Below are 27,086 nucleotides of genomic sequence, written 5' to 3'. Positions count from 1 at the left end.
CAAGCTACATGTCATTCAGTTACAGGTTTACATGTACTTCCATCCCAGCCCTATTTAAAATAGCACATTTGCTTACTGCAGGAACAATTTCTTCATCATGTTGTGGAGAGTTCGGTGAAGAGCAGGATCATAAAGAAGTGAGGATGGAGTTCGTAGCCATCGATAAAAATGCATAACTTGATTGTCTGCGTAGACATTGTGGTACTGAGTAATTTCCTTTACCCAACCCACCACCATGCTCTTCAAAATCCTAGGAGGGGAACAAAGAAAACAAAAAACTACATTATTTGCCAACTTAGCATGACTACACAAGATACAAAATCCATTTGGTTTTCTATCTTTCATTAGTCACCGTGCTCTTTAAAATTTTAAGCACTTTAGAAAACCTGCAAATTTACGCATTAAATTTTACTGAAAGTTCAAAACACAGTACCTGAAGGTATTTGAGCAAAGCGCTGTCTCGTCGTAACTAGCAACAGCAGTGGACTGGTTCCCAGTAACCATATCTTCAAGGGAAGCCTGCTGCAGCACATCAAAGCTAATACCTATACTGCCAGCACCTTCCAGGTCATTAATGTGATGTGACTGCAAGATACTGTTTACAGCCAGGCTCTGAATATCCAGCTCCACACACACTGCAGCAATGACAAAAATATATCACAATGCAGGTTGTAAAATGCGACTGCATTTCCAATGAATATAAACGATAAGATAGTTATAGGTACTAGAGGCTACTGTAATTTATATAAATTTTATACCAGTATTGTAGCACGCTGGGTTGTTGATTTCCACAGATGCCCTCTCATCGAACTCCATAACTAGCCGGTTGTCATCTGCCTCTTTGCCCCCAAGGTCAGGTCGGGAGCCTGGGGAAAGCCACAGGAGGTGATTGTGACGTTTAAGGTGCCTTGCAAAGAACAGATCTGAGCCAAATGTAGACACATCATCAGGTAAGTTGCCCACAGGAAGATGGTAATATCTGTGAATGATAGGGGAGAAAAATAATTATATTAAATTGTAAGATATAAAGTAGGATTATAAATAAAAACAAGTCAATGCAGGCGACATGCTTATTTAAATCAGTGTTTCTAATAACCAATTAAATGAAATTAATCTAATAGAAGTACCTATGATAAATCTAATCAAACATTAAAGCAGGATGTCCTTTGCAAGGCCCTGAGTAGAGGACAAGGGAATCGGTCTTCCTCATGAAAGCTGTTACTCTTTGAGGTAGACTCTAATAGAACAAAGAGAGAATTCCTTTCGATGCTTTGGAGTAGGGCATAAAGATGGTCTTCACTGAGGTATAAGCGTGAAACCATCTTAGGAAGAAAGGATGGTCTTGGATGCAAGATTACCTTGTCATTTTGAAGAATGAGGAAAGCCTCTCTACAAGAGAGCTGCCAACTCAGATGCGTTTCACAGGCAAGATAGTTACCAAAATGACCACATTGCAGGAGAGAAGTCATCTACGGGGATATCCCTGATGGGTTCAAATAATGGTTTCTGCAGGGCAGAGAACCAAGTTGAGATCCTTAGGGAGAACAGGGTGCTGTAATGGGGGCCTGATGCGAGGTACACCTTGAATTAAGGTTCTGACAAAGATAGGGGCAGAGACTTTTGAAACAGTGTTCACAAGGCCAAAACCTGTCTTTTTAGAGTGCTTATGGCCCAAGTTCTGAGCAAGACTTGATTGTAGGAAGGCCAAAATGCATGCACAGAGTAGTCCCCGGGATTAAGGTACGTGTATTCACACCAAACAAACCAAGGATTTCTGGGTACGATGGTAGCTCTTTCTGAAAGTGGCTTTTCCTTCTTTTAGCAAGGTAAGAATGACAGACTCAAAACCCCTCTATCTCAAAGCAGAACTATCTTTCCTATCTTTTACAGCCAAGGTGGCTGCCGTCTTAGACTGTTTAATCTGCAGTTGCCATGGTGAGGCGGTAGAAGCTGAGATAAGTACGTTTTCCAGTTGTCCACTCCTGGGGTGGGAATGACAGAGCTAGAAAAGGATGCAGAGACTGGTGTTCGAATCAATTCCTGCTCTGGTGCAAGCATATGATAACTCTGAAGTTGAATATTGTGTGGGTCTTCGGCAGAGTGAATGCTCACCTGTGGTTTTTTTTTTTTTTGGGAAAATAGTCTTTATTGAAATTAGGCATAAATTTATACAGCACATTTGAGATCTATGCATAGATACATACAATATTGTCACATGTGGTACGATTACATACATTAGCGCCTTACAAGGCTGGCATTGCATAGCAAAGATATATCTATTGTTAATAGCTCTGTAAAGTTCTAACAGACTGAGTTGGAACGTTTATTATATAGTTGTGCGTTTTGGTTATTAGGTGTTGATATTCTTGTTTTCACGCATTACTATACACATGTCTCCCCGTCTCCCAACCATCCGTCCCATATCCTTGAGTATTTGTGACTGTTTCCCCTGTGTTTGTAGATCAACTGCTTGTATGGGAGGGAATTATTAACATCCCTCTTCCAGCTTGTTATGGTGGGGGTTACATTCTGCATCCAAGTCTTAGCAATCACTTTCCTGGCCAAAAACAGGACTTCAGATATAAATGTGGCTTGGTATTTATCAATATCCACGTCTGGAAGAAGACCGAGTATGCACAGTTTTGGATCCAGCACCACAGGGGAACCCATTTGGTCGTGTAAGAACTTAATCACTTGACTCCAGTATGTTTGAATAATAGTGCATTTCCAGATTAAGTGAAAGAAGCTACCTCTCTCTGCCTGGCAGTGAGGACATACTACGGGCCGTGTAGGTTGAAATTTCCTTATTATGTTAGGTGTGAGGTATGCTTGGTGGATGATGTATATCTGTGTTAGCCTGTCAGACAGTTTTGGAGATGTTACTTTAACATTTTCTAGAATTTCCTCCCAGTCTGATTCACCAATGGCTCCTATATCTCTTTCCCATTTTGTTTTGGCTTTTTGCATTACTTCTCTAATTTTGGGTAATCTTATAGAGTAGTAAAGGATGGATATCAATTTTTGCGAATCAGCTCCCATAATTATATCCAGGATTTGGGGATATTCCAAGATGCTACTTTCGTTTCTGAATTGAGAACGTAAGGCATGTCGGAGTTGTAGGTATTTAAAGAATAATTGTTGCGGAATAGAGTATTCTTCCTTAAGAGTTTGAAACGCTTTGGGCCTAGCGCTTACCATTACTTGGTGCAGGTATATAATTCCATATCTGGCCCACATAATAGGGTCTGGGATTTTTTTGAGTTCCACAAGCTGGTCGTTAGCCCATAAAGGAGTGTGCGTGTGGATATTCCCTATTTTAAGTTTTTTCTGGGCCAGTCCCCATATTCGTTGGTGATGTTTAAGTAACCCGTCATTAAATTGTGGACCTTTCCTATGAACCTGACCCCCTCGTAGTATAGTTTGAAGAGGGGTAGATAAGGGACTGTCTTGGCTACTCGCTACTAGTGTACTGTATCTTTGTCTTTCATTGTTATGGTAGTGGTGCATATGTGACAGTTGTGCCGCTATGTAGTATTCCTGCAGATCTGGCAGTGATGTTCCCCCCATATCTGTAGGGTTTTTAAGGATATTCCAAGCTACCTTATGTCTTTGATGTCCCCAGACAAAGGTGTTCAAAATAGATTCCATTTTTTTGAAAATCCCTATGGGGATATATAGTGGGGCATGCCATACCATGTAGAGGATCTTAGGTAGGATGATCATTTTTATAATATTTATCCTCCCCATTACTCCCAGAGGTAGTTTGGACCATGCTTGCGTTTTGGTTTTTATCATGTTAAACAATGGCTCTATGTTATTGACTGTATATTCGCGTAAGTCTCTTGTAACCAGTACCCCTAGATATTTGATAGTGTTTACTCTGACTAATGGTAGTTCCGGGTGTATATTGTTTGGGGGAAATTGGTCTATAGGGAGTATCTGTGATTTTTCCCAATTTATCCGTAGGCCTGAGAACTTCCCCATTTTGTCTATTGTGTCTAGAGCTGCTTGAAGTGATGGGCCCTGATCCGCTAAATAGAGTATCGTGTCATCAGCGTAAAGTCCGATCTTCTCTATATAGTCGCCTATTCTGAGACCCACTATGTCCATGTCAGCTCTTATAGCTATGGCCAATGGTTCCGCAGCCAGGGCATATAGCAGTGGAGAGAGGGGACACCCCTGGCGTGTGCCCCTCTCAAGGGGAAATTGCTCTGACATACAACCATTGACGAAAACTCGTGCTTTTGGTGACTGGTAGAGTATTTGTACCCACTGTACAAAATTGGGACCGAATCCATATTCCTGTAGACATTCCCATAGAAAAGGCCATTCCACTGAGTCAAAGGCCTTTGCTGTGTCTAGGGCCACCACTACTCTGGTACCTCGATTGTCGTGTTGTGCTTGAATATTTAGAAAAAGTCTTCTTATATTCATGGCCGTATTTTTCCCAGGCATAAAGCCGGTTTGGTCTGGGTGTATTAAGGAAAGAATAACTTTGTCTAGGCGGGATGCTAGAATTTTGGCCAGTATCTTAATATCCACTTGAAGTAGTGAGATTGGGCGGTAGGATTCGGGGTATCTGAGGTCTTTTCCTGGTTTAGGTAGAACTATTATCTGTGCTTCCTGCATTGATGGAGGGAGTGATTTATGTTCAAATATTTGTTGGTATAGTTTTTGCAATTTCGGGACTAGTATTTCAGGGAATGCAGTGTAGAATTCTAGTGGCAGGCCATCTAGTCCGGGGGCCTTAGATTTAGCTAGTTGGGACAGTGCTTCGGATATATCGTCTTGGCTAATGGGGGCGTCTAGTTGCTTGGCCTGTTCTAATGTGAGTCTAGGGAACTGAATTCTGTGTAGGTGGTTTTTAATTTCTTGTGCGGAGTATATTGTCTGGGTTTTATATAAATTCCTGTAGAAGTTTAGGAATATGTCTGCTACCTGGTGTGGGTCTGTCACCTCTTCTCCCTGTGGGGTGGCTAGGGTCACCACTACTGGGGGTTTTTCATTTAAATGTGCTAAATATGCCAGTAATTTACCTGCTTGCTCCCCGTGTTCAAAAATTTTTTGTTTTTTGAAAAAAACCTGTTGCTTAGCTTTCTCTATGTGCATTTGGGTTATTACTCTGGATTGCATTTGTACTTTATGGAGATTATCTGTATTGGGTTCTTGTGCGTATACCTGTTCCAGTTCCTGTAGTTTGTCAGTGGTCATCTGTAATAGCAGTTTAGATGAAATTTTAAATCTGTTTATTCTTAGTGATAATAGTCTACTGGCTTGGTTTTTGAAGTTGTCCCATGCTGCAGTATCTGAATCTGTGGTTATTAAGTTGTTTAGCATATACTGTAGTTCTTGCCCCACGCTCTCGAGATCTGGCAGGACCGATAACCAGAATGGATTCAGCCTCCACCCAGAGGTGGGCACCGCTTTTAATAGAGATGCTGTTATCCAACAAGGTGAGTGGTCTGATAGAGCTCGTGGAGCCATACCCGTCCCTGTAATTTTGGGTAGCAGTGCATTTGAGGCCATTATAAAATCAATCCTGGACATCGTGTCGCAGCTTACCGAGTGACATGTGTATGCTTTTTTGGTCGGGTTTTGCCATCTCCATACGTCTGTTAACGCAAATTCTGTAAAAAGTCTGCAGAGTCTGGTTTGGTGCGGCACATTCCTGGACGCACCTCCCAGGTCTGGTCTGTCCAAATTTGGATTCATGGTTTGGTTAAAATCACCCAACCAAATAGCTGGAACTGATGGGTTTTGTGCCATGAATGCCAATCCCTTCAATACTACCTCAATCGAAAAAGGGGGGGGGATATAACATGCCAGAATCAATAGGGAGTTGCCTCCTATGATGGCGTGTAGGAAGATGTATCTTCCCACTCTATCTGATTCTAGTGCGATTAGTTCAAAGGGCACTCTTTTGGCTACTAATATCGATACCCCCCTTGATTGATTGGTATGCGTACTGTGGTATAGCCATCCTATCCATGGTTTTTTTAAGGCTACCTGCATCTGACCTGTGATATGCGTTTCTGTTAACGCTATAATATCTGCTTTTTGTGATTTTAGAAATGTTAATGCTGCGGTTCGCTTAACCTTATTCCGCATTCCGCGGACATTCCATGTTAAAAACTTTACACTGGCCATGTTAGTTTCTGGATGTGATTAGTGTATTTGCCATCTTGTAAGATCTCATACTGATAATACCCCCTCAGTCTGCCTTTTCCATAGTACCAGTGTGCTAATGCATATTTGTTGTTGACTGTGTATTGCCTATTCAGCCACTTTAAGGTCATAACAATTCTTATATTCCCAAAGTAAAACATGTAACATATCCCTTTAACTGTTCCCATCCCTCCCAGCTGCACATCTCCCCAACCTGATGTGAGCATATAAACCCAAACTGTCAGCATATAACAAATCATCCAGCGGTTACCTTCCACTGGAGGCACATTTCTTAAAAGCAATAGATGAGTTTTTCTTTTGTGCTGATCCAACTTTGCTAAAGGGGCGACTGTTCCCCTGTCGAACGTGGAGCATTGATATTCAGGGCTACCACACATTGCAGTTATTGAGTTCCTCTTGCCCTTTTCACCCTCTTTGCAGCGGGTTAATTTAAGTCCCTTGTTCCAGGATACTATAGTAGCGTTCGTTCCTGTTCTTTGGAGGTCTTGCAAAGCAGATCACTTTAAACTGTCCCCAATCTTTTCAAACTGTAAAGGCGCAACCGGTAACCTGCGCAATCCTATTTTATAATCCCCCAAGTTCCATAGCTACATTACACATGAGCTAGCGTTCTTGTTCCCATCCGCCCCACCCGCACACAAGCTGTGTATGCCCCCATTCTTCATATCCCTCAGCTGGACTCCGGCTCCCCCCCAAAAAAAAAGGATCCCGCGACCCTAGTATTAACGAGTTTTGTTCAAAGTCAGAAAGTACTCACTGTTGTTACGTGTTCTTAGACAGATTAAGCGGGTCCGTTTCTGCGATCCAGCCATGCTGTCGCTGCCGCCGGGTCGTCGAAGAACTGTACTCTTCCGTCCTCCTCCACCCGCAGCCTAGCAGGAAATAACATGGCATATTTAAGATGGAGGATCCTCAATCTGCGTTTCACCTCCTGATATTGTGCTCTTCTCCTTTGCACTTCGCTGGAAAAATCCGGGAATACTGCAATCTGACTATTCCCGATCTGTATATTTCCTCTTTCCCGGGTGAGTTTGAGGATTTTGTCTCTGTCCCGAAAGTTTAGAAATTTGGCGATGAATGTGCGGGATGGCGCTCCGGGTGGTGGTGGCCGCGCGGGAATGCGGTGCGCTCTCTCCACCGCAAACATTGCTGAAAAGGCTTCTCGGCCGTATGTTTTGATCAGGAGCGTTTCTAGGTATGTCGCTGGGTCTGCGCCTTCCTCTTTCTCTGGCAGTCCTATGAATCGGAGGTTGCAACGCCTGAGGCGGTTTTCCATGTCATCTTGATGGGCATGGAGTTGTTGTATCTGTCTCTGCATCTCCTCTGTAGTATGTCTCATGGGGTGTAAGGCATCTTCCGCGTTGCTGATCCTGGTTTCAGCCTCTGTGACTCTGTCTTTCAGTTTTGAGAAGTCCTGTCTTATCAGGGATATATCAATTTTCACTTCGTCTATCTTTGCAGTCAAGGTACCTTGTAGGGCGGCTATGGCATCCAGAACTTTGGCGGTATCTGTCGCCTGAGGAGCGGGGTCCGCGCTTGCGCCGGCTCCATTATCTTGTTGCATGTCTTTGTCCTGGCGGCGATATTGAGCGAGCTTGTCTGCCGTCCCAGTGTTCCTTCTCGGTGGGGACATAGTCTGCTTCTGTCCCGGGATAGGAGGGGGAGCCCGTGGGGTGGAATATTCCTGTGAAGCGCTCCACAGGATCTCTTTTTTGGGGGGTTTTGTGTGCAGGTTCACACTTTACCACATACCTGGTCCCCCCCCCGGGGTGCTGCACTCTTTGAGGATGTCCTGGGGTCCAGGTTCTTGCGGATCAGTCCTCTCTAGGGGAGCCAGGCAGGCCAGGGGAACTAGTGGAGCCGTTTCTGGGTGTAGCAATATGGCCGCCACTCTCAGGGCCAGGCCAGAGCCACGGGCCGCTCCACAGGCTGGTACAGGGCACAGAGGCACAGCTTCAGGGGCCACAGGCAGTCCGGGGGCCGGTGTATACAGGGGTCAGCCTCGGGGGGTCCCAGCACGCCCGTGGAACGGATCGGAGCCGCCGCCGGGTGGAGCAAAATGGCCGCCGCTCCAGGCACTAGGCCGAAGCCGGGGACTTTCCTAGATTTCCGGCCCCAGAACGGAGCGCTCCGGTTTTCGCGGCCTCGGGGAGCGTTCCTGGCAATCCAACCGCTCCAGAGGCTTTGCAGGCACTAGGGTATCTCTGCTGGGGTGTGTTTTTGGGTAGGATTGACAGGATACAGGCAGGATGGCTGTTGTAGGATTTTGGGCAGAGGAGCTCTCTATGCAGACGTCCTACTCCATAGCTCGTCAGGCCACGCCCCCCCTCACCTGTGGTTTTGCCATGGTTCCCTTTCATCTGGTCTCTGTCATAGCTAGAACTGAGGATCTTCCCGTCGGGTACTTGCAGATAAAGATGCATATAGGCAAGCATGCCCAAAAGGACAACGCAAAAACCTGGGTGTAGACAGTTCTGTAACGATTCCTTGAAGGCGAAAGAGCAGGAGGAAGTGCCCGAGTACCTTACAAAAGCTCTAGGCAGAAGTGGCGGTAATGTCACACTTGGTCGTCACCCTGAGACAAAGTTCTAATTTGTTGAGTTGGTCAATAAACTTTAAAAGTTTTCACGGACGCGAATATGATTCAAATATAACCCTGGTCATTTACAGTAACAGTCAGATACAGGGTGACCCTTTCTTACCCCTTGCCTCAATGCTGGACTGTATATAATGTCTAGGCTTCCTCTGTCACAGTGGGCAAGGCATACTCCCAAAGGGGTCGTCAGGGACTGGGTTCCATTAGGGAACCAAAGGAGAATAATAAACTAATAAAGAGTGATTTCTCTATGAGAAAAGAGATCCAGCACCATAGCACATTAGCAAAAAACTAAGCCCAAACTGGAGTAGGGTTATATCAGTGATCTCCAAACTGCGTGAGAAAAATTAGCTGCACACCAACATCTATCCAACAGGTTTTATTGAAGCACATTGTGCTTCTTCAAAACCCAAAGGAACTCTGACCTACCGAACCTCCAAGTAGAGGACACTCCCACTCCACACAGGTATAGGGGGTGGTGTGATCAGCTCTCCCCTTATCTTGATAAGCAAAACTAAAACTATTCTGAACGACAATACAAATACATGTATGTAAAGCAAAAAGTAACCACATTTAAAAAACTGACACCAAAGAAAAAGTACATACAAAAGTGAATAAAAATATTTGTATGAAGGACACCAAAATACATGCGTCTCCTAAAACGATAACAAATTGCGAAGAGACGAGTGTGATATTTAGTATCCACCAAACGTCAGCGCAATACAAAAAGGAAATAGGCACGAATGTACTATGTGGGGACATGTGAAAACCACCCTGATAAATATCAGTGGCAGACCTGAATATAGCAAGTACAGGGCTAACTAACAACCTAATAAAACCATATTCTAAATAGTTCCCTGAACCTACCTAATCACAACCCCTGACGTACAGATAAGTATATGTAGGCGAATAGCCAAAGGGCTCCTGGATGCCCAAATGAACAGGAAGTTCGAGTGGGGAGACACCATACTATACATGTTACTTCTTAGTTATAAAAAATGGCTTACATCCCAATCAAAGTTTAAGCCGGAGGGAATGCAGGTCTGAAGCAAAAAAATCCAGAACATCTCCATGCTTATCAAGATAAGGGCAGAGCTGATCACACCACCCTACACCTATGTGGGGTTGGGAGTGTCTTCCTTTGGGTTTTGAAAAAGCACAATTTATGTGTGAAACATCGTCACCCCTTGGTCCGTTGTTTTAGTCCTAGTGGTGGTCTTTCAATAAACCTGTTGGACGGATGTTGGTGTGCAGCTAATTTTTCTCACCTGGTCTAAATGTTCATGGTTGCGAGCTGGAGCTAGCACCCGGCCCTTCCTTTCTGGTGGATTATATTATTTACCTGGAGTAGCGATCTGTCTCATTTCTCCTGTCTGTATCTCGCATTACGCTGGCTCGGTGAATTTTCTTTTATTGACTTTTTTACTGTGTTTGGATACTGCAGTCATGTCCCAGCATGACACACCACAGGACACCAGTCGCACTTTTAGATCGGCGAAGGACAACCCGCTAAGAGCCAATATACATGACACTCTACACAGTAATGTAGAAGATACTGTAGGCTCATTGAGGTTGCTTTCCCGCAATTTAGAAAAAAAGTATGGTTAAGGAAACGCCTACTGGGACTGCAGTATTTAACTCTTGCACGTATCCCCAGAGGTCTTAGGATTAAAGGGGTTGTAAACCTTCCTGTATTTTCACCTTAATGCATCCTATGCATTAAGGTGAAAAAACACCTGGCAGTGACCGGCCCCCCAGCCCCCCCGCCCCCATTTTACTTACCTGAGCCCTGGAACTTGACCCGGCGGGGACGTGCTGTCTCTCTGCCCGGGGTTCTCGGCTCTTGATTGGATAGAATGATAGCAGTGCAGCCATTGGCTCCCACTGCTGTTGATCAAATCCAATGACGCAGGAGCCAGGGCTGAGTCATACATTCAGTGGCAATGGACACCAAATGCTGGACTCGGCGGGAACGCGCCCACAAGGTATTCCCCTGGGGAGAGCGCTTCTACTAGGAGGCTATCTGATGCAGAGAGGAGCCGCTAAAGCTGCAGAGGGACCCCAGAAGACAAGGTTCGGGGCCACTCTGTGAAAAACGAGCTGCACAGTGGAGGCAAAGTATGATATGTTTGTTATTTAAAAATAAAAATAAAAAATGAACCCTTACAATCACTTTAAGAAATATCCAACGTTTGAGCTGTTTGATGAACCCCTAAAAATGCAATGGATTGACACTTAGTTCACCTGCTCTTTCGCCCTTATGAACATTATAGCTTCCAAAAAGAAAGAAATGGAGGCCTTACAAGATGAAATATTGGAGCTACAAACAAGCCATCAGGCCTTTGCAAAATGCATCTGAATTTACGGACCTTGATAAACGTTTAAATGACAAACTAAATCATCTGGAACATGAAGTTATAACTAATAAAAAAAGAAAAAATGGTGCGTGACAAAATAGATGCCGACATAAATAATGTATGTTTGGAAACAAAGGCGCTCCTGGTATGGCCCTTCTACATCCACTGGCACCTCTGGTAAACATGAGTTTCTCAGATATGGAAGCGGAAGTCTTTGATAAAAAATTAGCAGCTTCGAATTCAGATGCATCACCCATACGTGGATCCCATCCTAACCATGCAGCCATGTGAATCACTGTATTTTGGCGTCCTCCATACAAATATTTTAATTCACTTTTGTAAGTACTTTTTCTTTGGTGTCAGTTTTTTAAATGTGGTTACTTTTTGCTTTACATACATGTATTTGTATTGTCGTTCAGAATATTTTTAGTTTTGCTTATCAAGATAAGGGGAGAGATGATCAGACCAGACTACACCTGTGTGGGGTGGGAGTGTCCTCTACTAGAGGTTCTGTAGGTCAGTCTTCCTTTGGGTTTTGAAGAAGCACAATGTATGTGTGAAATGGAGTCACCCTGTGGTCCTTTGTTTTAGTCCTGGTGGCAGTCTTTCAATAAACCTGTTGCACAGATTTTGGTGTGAAGCCAATTTTTTTCACTTGGTCTACAAGTTCATGGTTGCGAGCCGGAGCTAGCACCCAGCCCTTCCTTTTTGGTGGATTACATTACTTACTTGAGAAACAATCAGTTTCATTTCTCCAAACTGTGGCCCAGGGGCCAAATTTGGCCCTTTGTTTTCCTTTGTCCGGCCCTTGGAGCACTATTTCTCCCACTAACAGTAAAATGGGGCATAATTCCTGTCACTAATACCAACAAGAGGTCACTATTCCTACCACTGACCTGAACAATGGGGAACTATTCCTTCCCCTGATACCAACAATGGGACAATAATCCTCCCAATAATACAATGATGGGGCATGGTTTAATCCTTTTGACACCAGGGCATTTTCTACTCACAATGGCTATAGTTTAGCCCCCACGAAGTATGAAGGACCATAAACTGGCCCGTTTAGAAAGTTTGGAGATCCCTGAGTTATATGGAAGGCGACCAGTGGGCGTGTCCTTGAAACCTTGCCAGTGTCCAATCACATGAAGTGATGAACCTATAACCCAGGGTCTAAAATTACTTTGCCTGTGTACAGAACTGTTTAATTAAAATAAATAAGTAGCAGAGTTTGATACATCGATTAGACAAAACATTATAACCACTGACAGGTAAAGTGAATTACATTTTTTACCTGGTTACAATGGCATCAAAGTGGGTGGGATATATTAGGCAGCAACTGAACATGTTAAGCTTGAAGTTGATGTCTTGAGAACATAAAAAATTGGCAAGCATAAGGATTAGAGCGACTTTGACATGGGCCAAATTGTAATGGCTTGACAACCAACTGGGTCAGAAGCAGCTCCAAAACTGCATATTTTGTGGGATGTTCCCTGTCTACAGTGCGCAGGACCTATTAAAAGTGGTCCAAGGAAGGAAAACTGGCGAACTAGCAACAGGGTCATGGACGGCTAAGGCTCAATGATGCATGTGGGGGAGCAAAGGTTCATCTGTGTAGTTTGAACCAAACAAAAGAGCTACTGTACTTTAAATTTCAAATTGTTGCACGTGTTAATGCTGGTTCCAATAGAACATTGCCAGAACACACAGTGCATTGCAGTTGTTGCGTGTGGGGCTACACAGACGCAGACCAGTCAGGGTGCTCATGCCGACTCATGTCCACAGCCACCAGCACCTACACTGGTCACATAAGCATCAGAACTAGACTATAGAGCAATGAAAGGTGGTGGCCTGGTCTGATGAATTTTAGAAAGGTTTGAGGAAGACAATGAGGTGCGGGTGTCCCCGAATTCTCCTAATCTCAATCCAAATCGAGCAACTAGGAAATGTGCTGGAAAAACAAGTCTGGTCCAGGAGGCCCCACCTTGCAACTTACAGGGCTTAAAGGACCTGCTACTGATGGTTTGGTGCCAGATACCAAAGCATGCCTTCAGAGGTCTAGTGGAGTGCATGCCTCAACAGGTTATGATGGGTGGTCATAATGTTATGACTTATCAGTGTATACTATATTGGATATCTGCAGAGTGGCTTTTTATAAGACTTCTCCTTTTCTTCAGGTTACCTCTAGCAATGTTGTTGCCCTTGCTTGTATATACCAGATTGATTCATGCAGAGAATTCCTTTTCAGTTTAGATATTTGGTCATACTACACAAAATTCAAGGATTATACGTGTGTCGACACTTACCTAGCCATCTCAAAAGCTTGTGACAGACAGCTGTCCAAATTAAGATAATGGCGGATCATTCGTCGAGCACCATGTCGCTGCCAATCCAGAACATTATAGTTTATGTCATCCGTCACACGTACTGGAACAAGAGGAAACTCCTCCAGAACAGCCATCCCACTTGTCAGCCTCTTTAAGGGCCAATTAGACTGTACTGCAATCAAGGTTGGGCCACGCCTCTCATCCTAATAAATATAATAACTCTGCTTTATTGCTTGCAATTTATATTCTTCTTAAGGACAGGTCAAAGGACATTCTACTTACTTTGTAGCTTAAAAGCAATCTCTGGATAGCCCTGTAGACCGTTTTCAAGTCAGTCTCTGCTCGAACCTCAAACACGTGTTTCTCTGGAGGTAACAGCTCTGGATCAACTTTTTCCTGCATTGAACTGTGTTCACTGGTATACATATTGCCAAGGTTTGGCATCTGGTTACTACGGACCTATATAAACAGAACAGAAGTACAAGTTGCATTAATTAATGCTTTATAGTAGGGTTGTCCCGATACCACTTTTTTAGGACCGAGTACAAGTACCGATACTTTTTTTCAAGTACTCGCCGATACCGATTACCGATACTTTTTTTTAATGTCACGTGACAGTGTTTTTTTTTTTAGGGGGGGGGGGGGGGGTGAACGGTGTGTGTGTGTGTGTTTTTTTTTTTTTTCATTTACATTTATTTTTTACAATTTAATTTTTTTTTATTCTTTATTGCACTATGTGTGTGTGTTTTTTTTTTTTAATCAGCCCTGTTGGGGGGCTTTGGTGAGATATCAGGGGTCTTAACAGACCTCTGATATCTCCCCCTTGAGACAGAGAAAGAGACCGAGGATAGAGATTCCCCAGTCCCTTTCTCTGCAGCCTCAGCTGCACTGACAACGAATGGAGAGAAGACAGCGGCTCCTCTCCATTCATAAACTGACACATTGTAATCACAGGAGATTACAATGTTTTAGTTATGTGAATAGACAGAGTCAGCTGACTCTGTCCATTCACACAGCGGAGAGACAGCAGAACGGAGGGGACAGAGGAAGAGAGAGGGGGACAGCGGAAAGCCGGAACGGATGGGGACAGAGGAAGAGAGAGGGGGACAGCGGAAAGCCGGAACGGATGGGGACAGCGAAGAGGGACAGAGCAACGGAGGGGGACAGAGCAAAGGAGGAGGACAGCGGAGGGGGACAAAGCAACGGAGCAGGACAGCGGAGGGGGACAGAGCAACGGAGCAGGACAGCGGAGGGGGACAGAGGAACGGAGGGGGACAGAGCAACGAAGCAGGACAGCGGAGGGGGACAGAGGAACGGAGGGGGACTAAGGGGGATGAGGTGACAGTCAGCGGTGATCGTGTGTGGGGGAGTTACAAGCACCGATCACCGCTGTATGTCACTAAAGCTGCTGAAAGCCGCGGGGGGAGAAGCTTGTAACTCCCCCACGCGCCGATCACCGCTGACAGTCAAGGTATCGGGGGAAGCATCGGGAGCATTTGCCCGAGTACAAGTACTTGGGCAAATGCTCGGTATCGGGACAACCCTACTTTATAGTGACCTCTACTGTTATTTAAAAAAAAAAAGTACCCCTAACATTATACAATTGTAGGTAGGCCTTGCAGTGCCTGTAAAGACCTTTATCAGCAGTAGGTTTGTGCACCCATGAAATGCAGAGGAATAAGATATTGACTATAGCTGCAATTAGTTGCTTTGTCGCTACAACCCCTCCCCTAATCACACACACACAAACCATTAAGTGACCCTCAGCAGGTTTACTTTAAAGTGGCTTGAAACTGTAATGCTAGCCATAGGTAGCAATTTTCATTTAGCCAGTGGGCTCAATGGAAAAAAAAAACAAAAAAAACACAGGATTCCTTCATCCACACAAGCAAGAACTTTTCCCTTCACTGCATTAAATTCTATACATATCCTTTAAAAGATTAGTGGCAGTGTCTCCCTTCATGCATTTCATGCACACAGAGTAAAAACAAATTCAGTTTACAATAATGCTTATGTGGTCACAAGGACAGAAAGCATCATGCACTTTACCCAGAAATTAAAAAGAAAAAAAAAATGGAAAAAAAACCATTCCAGTCTATGTATATTTATAAAGATACATAAGGGTCTCACCGTGTCCACTACAAACACAGCAGCTTTTCTCTGAGATGGTATAAACAGTCCAAACAGTGCTTTGTGCCCTTGAGAATTGTGGTATAAGTAAATATGCCGGATACTTCCTGGGAAAGGATTAAACACACAACATGCATTAGCATGTAAACATTAATAAGACTGTGTTTAGAAGTTGAGGTAAGGGAAATGTGTGAACCACTCCATTAAGTGTGTGCTTCAGGCACCAAAAAGAAACTTTCTACATGAAAAGTTGGCAGACTATGCTTTACAGAAAACAATGAACCAATCAGAATGGTCTCTGCCCCCAAAAAGAGAAGGTTTAGTGTCTTTACCACAAATAGATCATTATGTGCTTTTATGGTGACAAGTAATCTAAGCACTTGATGTAAACCCACATAAACATAGAGCCCGCAAAAACAAAGGTATAGCCTAAAGACTCTTTACTGACTGGACACTGGAAAAACAAGGCCAGAGTGCCAACCTCTCCTACCAATAAAGTATCACATGTTAAAACTACTCATATTAAACATGAGACCTAGCTGGTTTCTTTTGTGGTTGTTGAATACCTGGCTCTAGGTAACTATACTGAGCCAGAGACTTCATTTCCAAGCAATCCAGCTCAAAGGTGTCTGTTTCTCTTCCAGAATAGTGCCGAACCATCGCCTTATTCACCATGCACACACATCCAAGCTGGACCACAGCCCTTAGCAGCAAGGGGACCTAAGTATGCAGATTAACAAGCAAGAATTATTAAACACATACTTCATGAAAGTGTAATGTTCACTAGAGATATTTGTTTTTCTTGTAATATACAGTTTGTTAATTAAAAATAGGAAAATCTCAAACATAACACCATCTTGGCCTAACATCTACAGTATATTTATATAAAAACATGTGGCATGCAACTGCTGCTAAAATGTTACGGCAGCCTCAGAAAAACATACTGAGCCACTACCTGAGTCTCATACACTCCTTCAATATCAGGGGCAGACAAGTCTGCATTGATTTCATTGATGTGCTCCTGGTACATGTCTTCAGGCACTGAATATTCATACAGGTGGTACACAGGATTGGAGCGAGGTAGAATTCTGTTCACCTGCAGAAGAAAGAATAAATGCAATTTCACGGTATACGTAGAGCTTACGCCATCATATCAAGAGGCGTCATGGTACCGGCTTTCGGTCTTACTCTGCAATGTTTAAAAAACAAAAAATAGTCCCCCACCCCGAAAAAAAAAAAAACTGGCACACCTGCAAGTATTTCAAATTTTTAGACATTAACTGCTAATACAATATATACAGCACTGCAAAGGGTTTTAGACAGCCCTAACTCTTGGAATCGGCTATTAAAACTTAAAGTGATACTAAAGTCTCGTTTTGTTTTCTTTAAAATTAACAAACATGTTATACTCACCTGCTCTATGTAATGGATTTGCACAGAGCAGCCCAGATCCTCCTCTTCTTGGGTCCCTCTTTGGTGCTCCTGGCCCCTCCATCCTGTCGAGTGCCCTCACAGCAAGCAGCTTGCTATGGGGGCACTCGAACTGAGCGGCAGCTCCCTGTGTCCATTCAGACACAGAGCTGCGGTTCAGCCCCGCCCCTCTCTCTCTTTTGATTGACTGACTTCACTTCTGTGTCTCAGCCAATCAGGAAGGAGAGTCCCGGACAGCTGAGGCACTCGTGCACATCGCTGGACAGAGATGGGGCTCAGGTAAGTATTAGGAGGGCTGCTACACACAGAAGGCTTTTTATCCTAATGTATAGAATGCATTAAGATAAAAAAAAAAAAAACCTTCAACCACTTTAACCAATTCAGCCCCGGAAGATTTGGCTGCTCAATAACGGGGCCATTTATTGTGATTCGGCACTGCATCGCTTTAACTGACAATTACACAGTTATGCGAAGCTGTACCCAAACAAAATTGACGTATTTTTTTTCCACAAATAGAGTTTTCTTTTGGTGGCATTTGATTGCCTCTGCGGTTTTTATTTTTTGCGCTATAAACAAAAGAAGAGCGACAATTTTGAAAAAAGAAAAAAATATCTTTTACTTTCTGCTATAATAAATATCCCACATTTTTTAATCAAAAAAACTATTTTTTTCCCTCAGTTTAAGCTGATATGTATTCTTCTACATATTTTTGGTTAAAAAAAAAAAAATCAAAAAAAAAAAAAAAAAAAAAAAAATCGCAGTAAGCGATTGATTGGTTTGCGCAAAAGTTATAGCGTCTACAAACTAGGGGATAGATTTATGGCATTTTTATTATTTTTTTTTTACTAGTAAATGCCAGCGATCTGCGATTTTTATCAGGACTGCAACCTTATGGCGGACACATTTTTGAAACCATTGACAATTATACAGTGATCAGGGCTATAAAAATGCTCTGATTACTGTATAAATGTCACTGGCAGGGAAGGGGTTAACTGTGTTCCCTATGTGTGTTTGGGATGGGACTGTTTAGGAGGAGAGAGAGAGAGATAGTGTGTTCATACTGCGTATGTACAACGATCTATCTCCTCTCCCCTGAAAGAACTGGGATCTGTGTTTACACCACACAGATCCCTGTTCTCGCCCTGTCACAAATGATCGCAGGAGTCTGGCAGTCATCGCGCCCGCCGGGCACTTGCATCGGCTCTGTTTACATGCCGGGGTGTGTGCCCCTAGTGGCCAAAAGGTGAAGCGATGTAACATTTCGCCCAGCCGTGCCATTCTGCCACAGTAAAATTGCGGCGGCTGGTTGGCAAGAAGTTAAAGCATGTTTGGTACTCACCTTTCTGTACACTGCCCCCTCCTCTGTTTTGGGCACACGCTGATTTACATAGAAAATGCGTGGTATATTGATCTTGATGCAGTGCAAGTCGCTGCCAATCACAGCCCATAAACGGAAGATACCCGGTTGACTACTTTCTCCGATCTTTATTAAAAGAAAATCACATTTTGTACATTTTTAGTATGTTGCATAACTGTGTTTTACATCACTTGTAAAATTAAATAAAATATTAGAAACCTGCACGATCTGCCAGGGCATGTCGAGGATGCTACGAGCCGTTTTACGCAGGAAGTTGCCTAACCCAGCAGCTTGGGTTTCTCGAACTATACCTCCTGCTCCAGGAGCTACATCTCCATCCTCTAAACGACGCTTCTTTTGGCGCTCTTTGCGCTGACGTGCTTGAAGCTCCCACTTTTTCTTGTGGTAACGCAACCAGAGAAGTCTTTCTTCCTACAGAAGACATGGTTTACAAAACTGTAAAGTACACATTTTATATATTTATAGATATCTATACATCTTATATATAGATAGATATCTACACCCACATACATAGTGGGGAATATTATTTGATCCCCTGCAGATTTTGTAAGTTTGCCTACTTACAAAGAAATGAAAGGTCTATAATTATTATCATAGGTGTATTTTAAATGATAAAAAGGAAAAGAAAGGCGCCTCTAAGTGCAGTATGCAAAATTTAATAACGTGCACAAAGGGTTAAAAGCACTTACAAGATTGTTGAGTGTTACAATGATAAAATCAGGAGACCTCATCTGTGGCACATGTCCATCCTCGGCACGGTGGTACAGAGCAGTGTAGAGCCGTCCAGCAGCTGTAAAGCATTCTCGTTTGTGCTGGAGAGAGGAGGCAGCAGGAAAGCATGTGTTCCGGGTTCACTGCGGGACACACAAGGCTGATGTCGTCAGTGGTGAGAAAGGGGTGGTAACGCGTCTCGGAGTATGTGCGACTCCTGGTCAGACGAAGGAGCCGCACATGCTCCGAAATGCGTCGCCGCCCCTTTCTCCCCACTGACGCCATCAGCCTTGTGTGTCCCTTAATGAAGTTGGAACACAGACTTCCCTGCGGCCTCCTCTCTCCAGCATGAACGAGAGCGCTTTACAGCTGCTGGACGGCTCTACACTGCTCTCTACCACGGTGCCGAGGATGGACACATGCCACAGATGAGAACTCCTGATTTTATCATGTTTTTTAACACACAACAATCTTGTAAGTGCTTTTAACCCTTTGTGTGCTTTATTAAATTTTGCATACTGCACTTAGATGCGCCCTTCTTTTCCTTTTTATATCTTCGGAGTTGCTTCTCCTCGAACAAAAGGGTGAACCGCTCCAGGTGGTGTGCTGAAAGAAACGCCCTCCTCAAAGTGGAAGCCAGGTGCAGGCTCAGCACAAGCAATATAGAAGAAATGGATTCTGGACAGCCACACTCCGATAAAAGCCTAAATTGTAATGAATAGTCAACGTTCATGTGACAACAGAAGCAGGACAGACAGCTGACGTGTTTCACATCATCATTGTTGCTTAGTCAAAGCTAAATGACCACGTTTGACAAATATATACCAGATTCAAACATGCCACATGACGCATTCATTGATTTTAAATTGCAAACACATATGGCCAAAAAAAAAAAAAGGGGGGGGGGGATGAAGAAATACATACGAGGCCCACGGGAGAACATTGAAAAATGGAAAACATGGAAATAGACCACAAACCGTGATGGTAAACAAAAAAGGGCACAAATACAAAGTAGCGGTGTCATGATGTCTAGTAAATAGTTAGAAAAACTATATCAATTAGTAATAACTGCATTAAAGAACAACGCTCTTTGACCACATGAACATGGAAAAATATTTAGTAGAACCCTTACAGGTATCCGAATCTCAGGAGGCCCGAAGACTAATTGGGATACGTAGTCACTAGAAAACACACGCAGCTATGAATAAGCACTGTTAAGTGTGAAACGTATCAGCTCGTTTGTCCCATTTTTCTGAAGTGGCTTGTAATTTTTGATTTTACATAATAAAGGCTATTTCCGGAGTGCGGCTGTCCAGAAACTTTCCTTGCTCACCAGAAAACACAAACGGATGAACTATGGAAGAAAAGCGGCAGAAAAACAGCAGGAAGACAACCAGAAACCAGTAAAAAAGCAAAACAGCAGGAAAACACCAGGAAAAGCACAAAAAAGTGACCCCATAAAACATCAGTTTAAACGCTTGTATATATGAAAAAAATCCAACCTCAACCGAGAGTTAATCGTAATAAAACGAGACATCCCACTCAAAATGTAATCCTACTGGTTTCCTGGTATTGAGGGAAAAAATATAGTAAACTTCCCTCTTACAAAGCGCTCTAAATCTATCGCCTTCCCTAGGGGTGTCACAATAGCTTTGATCCCCTGAATAAATAGACTGGAGACATCCTTGTTATGGACTATGTTCCAATGTTTGGCTACATTTTTAGTGTTTTTTCTCAATGTCTCTTAAATGATCATAGAGACGATCCTTCAGTCTGCGAGTCGTGGAACCCAAAAAAAAAAATGGGTTCAGAAGCTGAGTTTAGAGGCATTTCAATGCTTCTAAACGCGCTAACTTGCGTTTAGGCGTGTTTCGTTTACAGGCGGTTTTCATTTTTGGCTATTTAAAAAAAAAAAAAAGCTTCTAAACGCAAACACGGCATGTAAACGCAGCAAAACTGACATTTTAAACTTAATTAAATCGTTCAGGAGAGGTTGTAAAAACTTCCCGTGTACATGAAGCCTTAATATGACAATAGGCACATCCAGTTCAACCAGTGAGAACCAGAGCTCTTACTGGTGAACAGACTGGGCGATAAAAATCTACCTAGCTTTGGAGCCCAACGAGAAACAGTTTTAATGCCTCTAGAAAGTATCTTGGTATAAATAGGATCATTAAACAAAACGGGGAGATATTTATTTACCGTGTTTCTTATTTTGTTAAATTCTAAACTAAATGGGATAGAGAATATCAGAATACTGACTGTAGAAGATGAAGGATGCCCCCTATCGAAGTGCTCCTTGGGACGTGTATCAGACAGCAAGTTGTCCCTGGGAATTTCACCAGCGATGTGTAGTGCTTGATTTAAAATCGCATCGGGATAACCTCTGCGTTTAAATCTGCAAACCATTTCTGTAGCCTCCCTGGCAAAGTCGGTATCCTTACTACACACACACGTTAAAATCGGAGGAACTGGCCGACCGGAATGCCCCTAATGATGTGCCTTGGATGGCTAGAATCCGCCCGCAACAAAACATTGCCGGCGGATGGTTTCCTATATAAACCAGTGACAATGGTGTTGCGCTCGCCAGACAGCTGGAAAATATTGTCCAATAGTTAAGCCATACATCAATGTCTATTTGGTGATTGGACACAAATGAGCAGCAGATAGTCTATCTAACGACAATAGAACAGTGTCCAAACGGCAGGGGTTATTATGTCCAGATGTGGGTCCTCTCCCACCACCCCATATAAAGGTTGGCTAATGTGGGCGAAAATTTCGCCCCTATGGAGGCACCGCATCTCTGAAGGTAATAGCACCTGTCAAACATGAAAAAATTGTGTGTGAGCAGAAATTATAGACTAAATAAAATAAACTCCTGAAATAACAATGAGTATCTGTCAAATTCTTTAAGGAAGAAGGCAACAGCCTGTAGTCCCACAGTGTGGAATACTCGATTAAAGACTTGATACATCACAAGTAATCCATACATAATTGTCTCCCCATTCTAAATCTTTAAATTTCACCAGTTGCTGCTTCTTGTCTCATCTAACCAAAGTGCTGCCAGAAGTGCCATTTCATCCCCATCATCCCTCTGACCAGCTATCCACCTCCACCAGAGCGTCCTTATCTCCCCTGTGTATTTTAAACGATAGAGACAGAATATTAACCAAAAATCCAGAAAAAAAAACAAAAAACATAAGACAAATGCTATAAATGAAGTTGCAGTTCAGTGAGTAAAATAAGTATTTGACCCCCAAGCAAAACATGACTTAGTACTTAGTGGATGAACCCTTGTTGGCAAGCACAGAGGTAAGACATTTCTTGTAGTTAGTGACCAGGTTTGCACACATCTCAGGAGGGATTTTGGCCCACGCTTTTTTACGGATCTTCTCTAAATCCTTAAGGTTTCTTGGCTGTCACTGGGCAACTCAAAGCTTCAGCTCCCACCATAAAATTTTTCTATAGGATTAAGGTCTGGAAACTGACTGGGCCACTCCATGACCTTAATGTGCTTCTTCTTGAGCCACTCCTTTGTTGCCTTGGCAGCATGTTGTGGGTCATTGTCATGCTGGAAGACCTTGTCCATGATCCAGTCCAGATCTTCAGTGTTCTGGCTGAGAGAAGGTGGTTCTCATCCAAGATTTTACAATACATGTCCCTATCTATCCATTGTCCCCCTCAATGCTGCAAAGTTGGCCTATACCTTTAGCAGAGAAACAGCCCCAAAGCATCATGTTTCCACCTCCGTGCTTAATTGTAGGGATGGTGTTTTTTAGGGTCGTAGTCAGCATTTTTCTTCCTCCAAACACAGCAAGTTGTGCTAATGCCAAAGAGCTCAATTTTGGTCTCATCTGACCACAGAACTTTCTCCCAATCTTTCTCTGAATCATTTAGATGTTCATTGACATGACTGTACATGTGCCTTCTTGAGGAGGGGGACTTGCCGTGTTTGGAGGAAGAAAAATGCTGACTATGACCACAAGAACACTATCCCTACAGTCAAGCACGGAGGTGGAAACATTATGCTTTGGGGCCGTTTCTCTACTAAAGGTACAGTCTGACTTTGCCGCATTGAGGGGCCAATGATTGGGGCCATTCGTTGTAAAATCTTGGATGAGAGCCTTCTTCCCTCAGCCAGAACACTGAAGATGGGTCATGGACAGGTCTTCCAGCATGACAATGACCCAAAACATACCACCAAGGCAACAAAGGAATGGCTCAAGAAGAAGCACATTAAGGTCATGGAGTGGTCTAGCCAGTCTCAAGACCTTAATACTATAGAATATTTATAGAGGGAGCTGAAACTTCGAGTTGCCAAGCGACAACCAAGAAACCTTAAGGATTTTGAGAATAGATCTGTTATAAAGAGTGGACTAAAATACCTCCTGAGATGTGTGCAAACCTGGTCAATAACTACAATAAATGCTTAAACGCAATAAACGCGTTTACCTCTATGCTCGCCAACAAGAGTTTCTCCCCCAAGTACCAAGTCACGTTTCGCTTGGGGATCAAATACTTATTTTACTCACTGAACTGCAACTCAATTTATAACATTTGTATCATGTGTTTTTTCTGGATTTTTGGTTGATATTCTGTCTCAATATACACCTATGATAAAAATTGTAGTTCCTTCATTTCTTTGTAAGTGGGCAAACTTACAAAATCTGCAGGGGATCAAATAGTCATTATCCCCACTGTGTGTGTAACATATACACTGTATTTAAATGTTCGTTTAAAATGTAAATTCCCAAAAAACTAGCAAACAAAAAAACACATACAGAATAGACCGTTAAACACAATATTACTCACTTTTGTGGTGCCCAGAGGAGGAGGGGGACCCAGGACCTCTCTCCAAGACTGTGTGAGTGCCACATCCTGGGAGTCACCTTGGCTCTCCTCACCTGCTGGTATACGTTTTCTTTTTGTACTTATGGGAACGGCAGGCTGGAGGCGTTTACCTACACCAAAATCCTCGATATCGGGAGTCTGAGAAGGATCTAGCTGCTGGAGCTGAGCTGTGACCTTAATATAACAAAAATTCCTTGAGGTCAGCAATAGTTTACTGTAAATATAGAATGGAACTGAACACAAGCTTAAACTGTTCTTTAAGAAACATCTGAGACCTGTCCATTACCATAGTAACTACTGAGCAACAGCACTGATGACCTACTCTTCTTGATTAGTTTCTTTGCCAGTCTGATGCTACTGTATTCATAGTGTTTATGCCATTGTATGAAAAAACAATAATGGGTGACAAAAAAAAAAAAATAAATCTGACCTTACAACATAACCTAGATAATTCAGCATCACAAATAACGTTGTACTGTACAATAGTGTGTGTGTGTCTCAAGTATGACTTCAGGGTGGAAAAAAAAAAAAAAAAAAAAAAAAGAATGAATGAAAAAGTCTTCATGAGCAAAATAATCTTAAACTGAATTTCGCAAAAGCAGTTGTAATGTTTCTGTGCGCTGATATTTCTGAATAAATCTAATTTCCAGGCAACTGTGGATTATGACATCGTCATCATTGCTCTGGATAAAAAATTGCGTTAGCAAATACCTAATTGCTGGATATAATATGGAAACAGTGTGCATACTGTATCTGATTGAATTACTAAACCAGAAAGGTTTCATGAGAATTGTCAATGAAAGCATGACTATATTTACAACTGCAACTCAAATACCACACAACCAGTAATTAGGACTTAATGGAATCATTCCCAAACAGAAACAAGGGAAAAACAAGCATTGCCAGGAAATTACTAAATATTCATGTATATAGGCCCACTCGAAAACCCAAGAATACAGATGACTTTCATTTTTACTAAAGGCAGAGACACTGCAACAAAGAAGACCAGATTTATCTGCTTACTAACACAAGTTGTAAAGATGGCAAAGCAACACGCATTAACAAAACAGAGTTTTAGAGAACAGCTCCACCTTATGGAAATTCTAAAAACCAAGTACAACATAAATAGTTACTGGGTAATAAGTTAAGACCAATGTATTTGACAGAATTGGAAGAACAAACCATCTTAAATCCCTACTCAAGGCAAAAACTATTTTTTTTATCATGGAGAGGGGCTGTAATATAAAGAAGTTAAAAATGTTTTTATTCTTTTGATAACTAATCACTTTAACCAAGTACAGTTTAATTTTTCCTCATGCAAGAAATACTTGTGCTAGATTGCAAATATACCACAGTGGATGCAGTTAACAGGAATTAGTACACTAATCATGATTACAGTTATCCAAAAGTTAAAGAAAATCCCAAATTTTGGGTTACCCCTAGAGGAGTAATAGAGGGGAAATCTTCCAATGGGGACACTACATTGGGATCCACTCACTTTGGAAGGATTTCCCCTTACTTCCTGTTTTGATTAAGGGACAGGAAATGAAGAGGAATCGCTGAAATGGGACACACACAGATGACCAAAAAAAAAAAAAAAAAAATGTTTGTCTTTAGTTCTACTTTAAGATGCAGTCCGATAACTAGGCACTTAAATCAAGGAGGTAGAATAATAGGTTTTCTGAGATACAGAAATTATAACCAACCTGTTTTTTGCCCTCAGAAGTGAACAATTCATTTATCCTCTTCTGCTTGTAAATGTCATTCTTCTCAAGCAACTTCTTATGTAGCCAGTCTGGGTGTCTTACGCGGGGAACAGGATTCTTCACCTAACCCAAGGAAGAGAATTCCAGCTACCATTAAGTGCACATAATATAAATATGTATACACACATGCGCAAGAATGATCTGAAAAACTACAATAGTTGCAAACATTTCCAAGCATTTAACAAATACAGTATATCCAGAGGATGAAGAAGAGTTGGTTGTACCTGTTGTAATGCTGCAGGGATAGTAATGATCTTCTGGATAGCACTGCCCAGTCGTTCAATGTAATAATCCCAGTCTAGAATCTACAAAGGAGGAAAGTAAAAAAATGAAGGTGATATGAAGGGCATTTAAATGACCCTGTACTCAAAATATGTATCAAATGCTTTTGTTACTGTTTCAGAAGTAGGAAGAAGTTCTTCCTTAATATTTTTTAAAAATCTGCATACTTGTTTCAAATCAGTTACTTAGAAAGTATTCAATCCAGAGACCAACAGGCAATTTGTATTCTTAAATTTCAAGACATAGTCCACCTTTAACAAATGCACCCACATTTAGAAAAGAAAAAAAAAATCCCTTTTAATCATTTTTGCATTGGTGCCTGCAGTACATTGTAACCATAATCAGTGCATTGCGAGTGCAAAGCACAGGCACCTGCTGACTTGACCTAAAACCAGGGCCATACAGTAGTATGGACCTACTGTCAAAGGGGCTAAAGGAAGTAACCAATGTGAACACAGAATCCTGCAGGGCGAAGGTCAACGTGAAAGTGACCATGTTTCATGTTACACCCGAATAACAGGGGTAAAATGAAACATATCACAAACTGTAACTTAGCCTATAAAGTACACAGTTTTAGCAATGGCACTCTCTGTATTGCTCAGTATAGGTTTCTACTAAGGGAGAACAAGAAAAAAAAAGCTGCATTTAGGTTCACTGACCGTACGGATGTCCAAGTCATGCAGGGAAGGATTTTTCAGCCATTTGCGCAGGTAATGTCTCTTCACTCCCACCTCAGCTTGGAATATTGCAAGTGGAATGGCTCTAGAAAGTAAGACAAAGATAAAAATGACTACCAAAAACAAAGCACAGTGCAAAACATCTCACAAATGTGAGCTTGTGCACAGCTGACATCATCAGCACTCTCATCTTGTAATGAGAAAAAGAAACACAGCCAACAAACTTTTTCAAATTGGTTAAAGATTCCTGCTGAAGTTATTCACAAAAATCCAGATTAACATCTAAAAACTTGCCAATTCAACTACTTTGTATGGTAAAACAGATTACAATGCTAAAATACTGGCATGTGTACATTGTAGTGCAGGAGACACGAGCAGTCAAAGAGTTTATGTT

The 27,086-nt window shown here is 42.4% G+C and overlaps 1 protein-coding gene across 1 annotated transcript in view; it reads right to left on the bottom strand.

Annotated features, from left to right (window-relative positions):
• Nucleotides 1–27,086, bottom strand: part of POLE (DNA polymerase epsilon, catalytic subunit) — a 153,119-nt gene that overhangs the window by 7,798 nt on the left and 118,235 nt on the right. Inside the window, exons 27-40 of the mRNA XM_073630975.1 lie at nucleotides 26,675–26,777; nucleotides 25,958–26,038; nucleotides 25,674–25,796; nucleotides 23,929–24,141; nucleotides 18,604–18,816; nucleotides 18,367–18,510; nucleotides 16,552–16,692; nucleotides 16,163–16,316; nucleotides 15,597–15,703; nucleotides 13,749–13,925; nucleotides 13,446–13,669; nucleotides 759–979; nucleotides 434–635; nucleotides 77–250 (exon numbers count right to left, since the gene is read on the bottom strand). Coding sequence (XP_073487076.1) covers nucleotides 77–250; nucleotides 434–635; nucleotides 759–979; nucleotides 13,446–13,669; nucleotides 13,749–13,925; nucleotides 15,597–15,703; nucleotides 16,163–16,316; nucleotides 16,552–16,692; nucleotides 18,367–18,510; nucleotides 18,604–18,816; nucleotides 23,929–24,141; nucleotides 25,674–25,796; nucleotides 25,958–26,038; nucleotides 26,675–26,777 — 2,277 coding nt within the window. The remainder of the gene's footprint in view (nucleotides 1–76; nucleotides 251–433; nucleotides 636–758; nucleotides 980–13,445; nucleotides 13,670–13,748; nucleotides 13,926–15,596; nucleotides 15,704–16,162; nucleotides 16,317–16,551; nucleotides 16,693–18,366; nucleotides 18,511–18,603; nucleotides 18,817–23,928; nucleotides 24,142–25,673; nucleotides 25,797–25,957; nucleotides 26,039–26,674; nucleotides 26,778–27,086) is intronic.

The sequence above is a fragment of the Aquarana catesbeiana genome, linkage group LG01, assembly GCF_042186555.1.
Source record: "Aquarana catesbeiana isolate 2022-GZ linkage group LG01, ASM4218655v1, whole genome shotgun sequence".
NCBI lineage: Eukaryota > Metazoa > Chordata > Amphibia > Anura > Ranidae > Aquarana > Aquarana catesbeiana.
The sequence above is the reverse complement of the archived record's forward strand: the minus strand, read 5'-3'. Positions and strand labels throughout refer to the sequence as shown.